The sequence below is a fragment of the Ictalurus punctatus genome, chromosome 5 (assembly GCF_001660625.3).
Source record: "Ictalurus punctatus breed USDA103 chromosome 5, Coco_2.0, whole genome shotgun sequence".
NCBI classification, from domain to species: Eukaryota; Metazoa; Chordata; class Actinopteri; order Siluriformes; family Ictaluridae; genus Ictalurus; species Ictalurus punctatus.
In genome coordinates this window covers 15,779,957-15,788,726 of record NC_030420.2, presented here as the reverse complement: position 1 = coordinate 15,788,726, position 8,770 = coordinate 15,779,957, and the positions used below count along the sequence as shown (strand labels likewise).

The following is an 8,770-nucleotide window of genomic DNA, read 5'->3' as shown; positions in this document are numbered from 1 at the left end:
AAAGTCCTTCTTAACATCGTTATATGTAATGTGAAGCTGAGCTGGTTGAAGTATTCCATAGCGAGTGCCCTCAATACCACGAAGTTGACGCCGAACTTCGTTAAACGCGGCCCGGGCCCGGGCTACCTTGGCTGTGTAGTCAGGAAAAACGGAGATGGTCAAATCCCACCCTTTCATCCGCTGGATCTCTCTCGCACGGCGTAAAATGTCAACACAGTCACCTCAACTCCAAATCCTCACATTTATTCTCTAATTGAGTTACGGTCGCAGTGAGAGACTCGATAGTAGTCTTCATATGAACTATGTCATAGGTGCAATCAGAGAGAGCGTGCTCCATTTCCCCAACAGTACCTTTGATATGGTAGCCTCGGTAGCAACTTTATCACTAGCCAGCTGTGTTTTCACGGCTTGCAGGTCAAGCTGAATAGTAGACAGCGCTTCCCCGAGAGTCTCCTGGAGCTCCTTTTTAAAAATATCGGCGATGTCCTTCCTTAGTGAAGCCAGGAACTCAAGGTTAAGTGCGGCAAAGTCAGGGTCACTGCTTGACAACGCGGATTCAGGGGGAGAAGGGGACTCGCTCGCGGCGCGCACAGTTGGCCTCAGGTGTGTCTGAATGCTACCATGGATTTTTGTGTTCTTTCCAGACATTTTAACGTGCCACAAGTTGTAAAAGTACAAACAAAGAAACGAAGTAGAATAAGTCAAAATCTATTGTATGACCGAAAAGAGCTAATTAATTACAATTTTAATCGAAATCAGCAGGAGCCTCCAACTTCGTGTCCTACTCCATCGAACTCCAAATTCGAAAATGTTCTGCTCATATTTAATAAATTGTCAAATCAATAAGTCTCCATCTTCTATCCATCGCTGCTGTGTGTGTGTGTGCGTTTGTGTGTGTGTGTGTGTGTGTGTGTGCATGTGTTATACGGATGCATAACGTGTGTGTCTTTATAAAGAAAAGACAGCCCAGACAGAGACGAGGCAGTTTGAAAACAGCTGAGCTTTTATCCTCAATACCATAAAGACTGATTTGATGAAAATGCTGAGGGCATGCATGATCTTTCAATGAAGAATCCAACACCCAACACCTGGCTGGCACATTCCAGCTCTTTAACCTTAAAACCTACAGTTCAGAATCTCAGATGCAAAACCCAGAGAAAATGCATGAAATAGCATATGTTGGACTGAGCAAACAAAAGAACTGCAAAGGCTAACTGATACTGACGACCAACATGTGCTCTATAATTTCAGAAATTTATGTATGGACCAATCAAATGCAATATAGCTCCTATTTGATCAGCTGATAAACAGCTTCTGAAAGTTAAGCAAGCAATCCTTTAATTCAATACAATTTTCAATTTAATTTTATTTGTATAGCGCTTTTTACAATAGACATTGTCTCAAAGCAGCTTTACAGAAATATCAACACGGTATACAGATATTAAAGGTGTGAATTTATCCAAACTGAACAAGCCACTGAGTGGCGACATTAGCAAGGAAAAACTCTCTAAGATGTTTTAAGTGGAAGAAACCTTGAGAGGAACCAGACTCAGAAGGGAACCCATCCTCATCTGGGTAACAACAGATATCGTGAAAAAGTTCATTATTGTCTTATATGAAGTCTGTATGGCCTTAGAAGCAGCAGTAGTCCCAGCAGTCTGGAATTGGAGTAGATTAGAGCTCCATCCAGAGGCAGGACATCCGAAATGGATCAGGAAGGTCCGGAGATCAGAAAGGATCAGGATGTCTAGTATCTAAATAAAATCGTGTGTGGCTCGGCGAAAGGAGAGAGGGAGAGAAAAGATTATTAGGACTGGGAATTAGCACAACAGAAAGTCTAGTTAGGGTAGGCTTGAGTAAACAAATACGTTTTAAGCCTAGACTTAAACACTGAGACTGTGTCTGAGTCCCGAACACTAATTGGAAGACTGTTCCATAACTGTGGGGATCTATAAGGGAAAGCTCTTCCCCCTGCTGTAGCCTTCACTATTCGAGGTACCGTCAAATAGCCTGCATCTTTTGATCTAAGTAGGCGTGGCGGATCATAGAAAACTAAAAGGTCGCTTAGATACTGTGGTGCGAGACCATTTAGTGCTTTAAAGGTTAATGAAAGTATTTTATAATTAATGCGAAATTTCACTGGGAGCCAGTGCAGTGTTGATAAGATTGGGGTGATATGGTCGTATCTTCTGGTTCTAGTTAGGACTCTAGCAGATGCATTCTGGACTAACTGGGGTATGTTTATGTTCCTACTGGAACATCCAGACAGTAAGGCATTACAGTAATCTAATCTAGAGGTGACGAATGCATGAACTAGTATTTCTGCATCATGTATTGACAATATATTTCTTATCTTAGAAATATTTCTGAGATGAAAGAAGGCTATTCTAGTAATATTATCTACATGACCATCAAATGATAGGCTGGAGTCAATAATCAAGCCAAGGTCTTTTACTGCTGTACATGATGAAATAGAAAGTCCATCCAGAGTAACCATGTGATCAGAAAGCTTATCTCTAGCTACACGTGGTCCTAATACAAGTATTTCTGTTTTATCAGAATTAAATAAAAGGAAATAAGTTAACATCCAATGTCTAATGTCCTTTACACAATCCTCAACTTTACTAAGCTGCTGACTGTCCTCTGATTTCCCTGAAACATACAACTGTGTATCATCAGCATAACAGTGGAAGCTAATTCCATGTTTACGAATAATTTGACCTAGAGGTAGCATATATAAAGTAAAAAGCAGTGGGCCTAAAACAGAACCCTGTGGAACTCCAAAGGTAACCTCGGTATGCATGGAGAAGTCTCCATTTACATCTATGAACTGATAACGATCGGTCAGATAAGACCTGAGCCAGGAGAGGACTGTTCCCTTAATGCCAACAACATTTTCTAATCTATCAAGGAGAATAGAGTATATATATATATATATATATATATATATATATATATATATATATATATATATATCAGGGTTGTGTCTCGCTGCTTGTGTTACTCGACCTTAGTGCAGTCCTTGATACTATATATATATATATAGTATCAAGGACTGCACTAAGGTCGAGTAACACAAGCAGCGAGACACAACCCTGATCAGAGGCCAGTAGTAGGTCATTCACTACTTTAACAATTGCTGTGTCTGTGCTATGATGAAGTCTAAATCCTGACTGATACATTTCATGAATGTTATTCCTATGTAAGTACGAGCATAACTGCTTTGCTACAACCATTTCTAAAATCTTAGAGATGAAGGGAAGATTTGATATAGGTCTATAGCTGGACAGTTGAGAGGGGTCAAGGTCAGGTTTTTTAATCAGGGGTTTAATAATTGCGTGCACACGGTGGGTTAGTGGTTAGAATGTTCGCCTCACACCTCCAGGGTCTGGGTTTCGAGTCCCGCCGGGGCCGCGTGTGTGGAGTTTGCATGTTCTTCCTGTGCAGTGGGGGTTTCCTCCCCCAGTCCAAAGACATGCATGGTAGGCTGATTGGCGTGTCTAAATGAATGGGTGTGTGAGTGTGTATGTGATTGTGCCATCCGATGGACTGGCACCCTGTCCAGGGTGTACCCCGCCTTGTGCCCGATGCTTCCTGGCATAGGCTCCAGGTTCCCCGTGACCCTGAAAAGGAGTAAGCGGTAGAAGATGGATGGATGGATGGTTTAATAACTGCTAATTTAAGTGATTTGGGTACGTAGCGAGTGCTAAGGGAAGAATTGATTATATTTAAAAGTGGTTCAGTGGTTCACTGACGATCACAGCGTAAGGTCTGGTCTGACGGAGAGGGGCGAAGCGGTTACTGGGTGGAATCTCGAACACCAGAGGTGGAGAGGTCCTCGCCTGGGGTCCGGCCCGCACCTTCCGCCGCTGGTTCACCCAAGGTCCGTGGTGTGTCGCCACCGGCGTGACTGAGACCTCGGCTGGGAAAGTCCTAGGTGCAAGGTCCCTGCACAGAGAAACACACGGCGTAGAGGGCCTGGGAGTGGAAATACCATGCTGTGTGCTTACCTTGGATGTGTAGGCAGAGGCACAAGATGTTTCCAGCACAGTTCGTCTCTCCAGCAGCAGCGCCTGCTTGTCGAATAGGCCGTGGATCTGCTTCTCCACATCCTCCAGTTCCAACAGCACCATGTGAAGCTCGAGCGAGTCCTCATCTGCACTCAAAACCGGAGAAACAGCAGACATATTTCCTTTTTAAACAAAACAGCGGTAAATGAGAAATGTGAAACGTAAACAAGGCTAGCGGTAGGTGATGCTAGCAGGCTACAAGCTAGTCGTGGATGTTTGTAAGAACAGATCAAATTTAGAGACAGCGCAACGTTACGATTGTTTTATCTAATGTAGTGTCAGTTATATTTGTATAACATAAGGTAAATAATTTTAAAGTATAGAGATTACAAGAATTAATATAATAGCATCAGCTCGAAGGACACTGCTTCCTGCTTGACGCTGCTTCCTGTTTTACGCTGCTTCCTGCTATAAAGGTGCTTTAAAGGTGAGCACAACAATTCTGTAGGGAAAATTAGTTGTTTAGACTGAGCTGTTGTGTTCTGCACCATTATATGTAGGGAAAGTTAAGATATTTAGATTAAGTTACCTGTGTTCTCCCCCAAATATGTAGGAGATCAGAAGGGGGAATTTGCTAATTTTGTTTTTCTGATCAACTATTTATCCAGAAACTAGTGTATTTATTAATTATGCATTAGATATTACCTCCATGGCAACCAGCAATAATATCCTAAATATAATCAAACACTATATTAAGAGCATAGTAACAAAATCAGTAGTTCAAGGCAATAGACTTATGAAGCACATAAGACATATTTAAGAACAGACGAGAACTATTCTATGACACAGACACTAATCTAACATAAACTGTGTTGGGTAAGTTACAAAAAAAAAGTTCTCCAATACAGATTACTAATTACTACTTTAAAATTGTAATCTGATTACATTACTCATTACTGCCTGTAAAAAGTAATCAGATTACTAATTACTTTCATGTTACTTTTAAAACCAATCAAACCTACAAAAATACACTACAAAGTGAGACCTATAGTCCATCCATCCATCCCTCCATCCAACCATCCATCCATCTTCTACCGCTTACTCCTTCTTCAGGGTTGCGGGGGAACCTGGAGCCTATCCCAGGGAACATCGGGTGCAGGGCCGGGTACACCCTGGACAGGGTGAGACCCATAGTTCTTTCAGTAATTTTAGCACACATCAAAGTATGACATGATCAGAAAAAGTTGGATTGATCATAAAACTTTCCTCAGGTGTTGTCACTGTAGAACTACCAGACTGATAAAATATAAAACTTTCCTAACTAGGCTAGTTTGGTGTCACTAGCCAAGGGTTCATTGTATGAGTTTAGCTGCTACAGTGCCATGCAAAGTACATTATATTTCCTTACACTCTGCTCATATCATGTTCATGTAAACACCTTGTTTTGCTGCTCAGCATGAGAGGATGTTACTGTTTCTGTTTCAACCCCTTACTAAAATCGGCATATATCCATTTTTCCTCACACTGACTGTGTAAGCTAGAGTTTGGCAGAATTGAGAACTGACAGCCAATAAGACACAAGTGTTTCCGTGTGTTTTCATGTAAACCCTGTCTGATTGGTCTCGCCTCTGTTCACTGAAGATATAAAATTACAGGCGATCTTCTTTTACTGACATTCAGTTACGTAGTGACAAACTGCTCCAAGTGGAGAATTATTTGGGGCTAAAGAAAAAATCTTCATGGCACAATGTTTTTTATTTTAAAAATTCAATTTACTTAATATTGTTTTCTTAAAAAAAATATATAACTCAAGTAATGGAATTTTATTGACATCAGTAACTGTAATCAAATTACATACATTTAAAATGTTATGTGTTACATTACTGCGTTATCAGAAAAAGTAATTAGAATGCAGTAACACATTACACCCAACTCTCTGCACATAAAAACACACATGTACACACACACACACACACACACACACACACACACACACACACACACACACACACACACACACACACAAACAGGGGTGAAAATGGCTTTGAACAGAGAGTATGAAGTTACAAATTTCTAGCACTGTATGCTATTTCACAGACCATGACCTAAACTCAACTTATTCATTTACTTTTGCCTTTTAGAAGGACTTTAAAATGATCATTATATGCACCAGTTTAGCTAGAATTTCAGGTACCGTGCTTGCCTTTTGAATTGTTGTTCCAAAAAAGTATTCCCTCATTATGTCATTGTGTAGAAGTGATTCCTGCGATGATTATTCATTAGTGGTCGGGTCGGCATTTGAGGGCGTCTCAGAAGACCAATCAGAATGATGAATGGAATGGAGTCTTGTAGGCAGGAGGTTTGAAGAGCTGAGCAGTGGCAATAAGCTGAGACTCCAAGCAGATGTGATCTGTCTGAAGATGTTGATGGGGGAGAACTCTCTGATATCTCTGGAGGTTCTCCACTGACTCTGACCCTCAACCGTTTGTTGTTCCTGTTCTTTTCTCTGATGTCTGACTCTGGTGTCATAAGATCTTAACCCTTTCTGGCTAGTACAACCCTAGAATGTTTCCTCCAATCAAACATTGTCTTAGGGCGGGGTGCAAGCCAAATTCTGCACCTATGATGTTAATCAGTCCATTGTCTCTACATTGTCTCTGGTGGTTCCACACTTTTCGTGATGTATGGCTCAAACTTTGTCCCAAATAGTAACATATACACATTCTATCTGAATTTCCTTACTCTCATTCTTCAGTAAATCACTCAAGGAGCACATACACATACCATTAGTGAGGCCAGGTGGTCTGAGTGGGGATACTATACTGTAACAGCACTGTCTTTGACAATTAGGCTAGCCTAAACAACATGATTGCTGAAACAGTGTTGTAATTTCTATATATATGTCTAATATGTAAAAAATATATAATCTTTACTTTTATAACATTTACATATGTCACCAATACTATTTTAGATAAAAACAACTGTAACGTTGCTAAGTTTTCATCGGATCTTACAAACATCCATGGCTAGTTTGTAGCCTGCTACTATCACCTTAGTGATAGCCTTGTTTTACATTTCACATTTCTCTCATTTACTGCTGTTTATAAAGGCAAATATGTCAGTTGTTTCTCCACCTTTGAATGGAGATGTGGACTCACTCGAACTGCACATGGTGCTGTTGGAATTGGAGCACACGGAGAAAAACAGATCCGCGACCTACTCGACAAGCAGGCCCAACTGCACAAGGAAAGAACTGTGCTGGAAACATCTTGTGTTATCAGCTACAAATCCAAGGTAAGCAGGCAGCACGGTACTACCACCCCCAGCCCCTCTACGCTGCGTGTTTCTCTGTGCAGGGACCATGCATCAGGATGTATCCAGCCCAGATCTCTGTCACACTGGTGCCAACACACCACGGACCTTGGGTGAATCAGCAGCGGAAGGACCCCAGGCGAGGACCTCTCCCCCTCCACTGCCCCCAGCTTTGAGATCTCCACCAGGAACCGCTGGATATGCAAAAAAGATAACTTGCAAAACAAGTACACTTCTTGTTTTTAAGTTTATAGTTTACAAAAAGACTGAAAACCTGAAATTGCTCTTATGGTTGTTAATATGCCAAATTAAACAAGAAAAATAATTAAAATCCTTCCTTCAGAGACTTGCAAAAACTTTCATTTGTATTTCTTAAAACATACTGAACTACATATTACATTCATCATTTGGTTTATAACATTCAACAGTCACAAATAAACCAACAATATTAAAATCTGGTCTCAATACAGACGAATTGTAATTCCATTTTTAAACTGTTCTCAACTATTTAAAGAAGTACATAAAATTCATCTCACGGTTATGTTTTAAATAAAAAAGTAAATAGTAAAATTCTGCCTTCAAAGATTTTCAAAAATATTACCTTGCATTTTATAAAATGCTCTGAATAAGGGTTTAAATTTTCACATTCTTATTTTTGTTCCTAACATGCACATTTAAAAACAAAACAACACAAAAACAGCAAGAACACAAAACTCACTTGAACACATTTGAGAGCAAATTTGGAAGTATTTCCAAAAAAGTGTCTGTGTTTTAAAAGCATGTTTTTATGTAAAATCATGTTTTCAATGAATTCAATGACACAAAATAGCTTGGATTTTAGTACTTGTGCTTTCATTGATAGCCTGTTCCCATCCAATTCCATAATTATTTTCTGTATGACTTTGAATGTATACCTAAGCTCTGGTGGATAATTTAGGTTGAGTGCATACTAGTTAACTAGCTAAGAACCTCAATGCCTTCCAGGATTATTCCAATGTCCGCTGTGTTATGTGTGGGCTCTGTATCTTCGCGTTTCACCAAGAAGATTCAAAAGACTGTCTCTGTCATCTCATTCTGGCAATTTTCTTTGTCCTGACTCTACAGTCATAAGGAAACCTTGCAGAATGTTTCATATTTTAAAGGCTTTACAAGGTTCAGTAAAGGTGGGTCCAAGGTAAAAATAAAAGGTGAGAAAGGATGAGTTAGAAAATTTACCAAATATACCTTCACCATAGTGCCTGGATCTTCCCTCAGGTATGTCCAAAGATGTGATGACAAAAGGTTGTTGAGCTTCACAAAATGGGAAGTGGCTATAAGAAAATAGGCTTGAAAAAAGTATTGAAAATGCCCCATTTCCACCATCAGGGCAATAATTTAGAAGTTCCAGTCATCTGGAAATGTTATGAATCAACCTGGAAGAGGACACGTGTCTATATTGTCTCAAGACA

At 40.1% G+C, this 8,770-nt stretch overlaps 1 protein-coding gene across 1 annotated transcript; it reads right to left on the bottom strand.

Moving 5' to 3' along the window:
- Positions 1-1,791: 1,791 nt before the first annotated feature.
- On the bottom strand, positions 1,792-8,555 carry LOC128632878 (uncharacterized). Its single transcript, XM_053680570.1, has 5 exons — positions 8,547-8,555; positions 7,325-7,516; positions 7,169-7,185; positions 3,752-3,933; positions 1,792-2,754 (listed from the first exon to the last, which is right to left on the bottom strand). The coding sequence occupies exons 1-5, from the start codon at positions 8,553-8,555 to the stop codon at positions 1,838-1,840; spliced, it is 1,317 nt and encodes a 438-aa protein (XP_053536545.1). The 3' UTR covers positions 1,792-1,837.
- Positions 8,556-8,770: the final 215 nt, after the last annotated feature.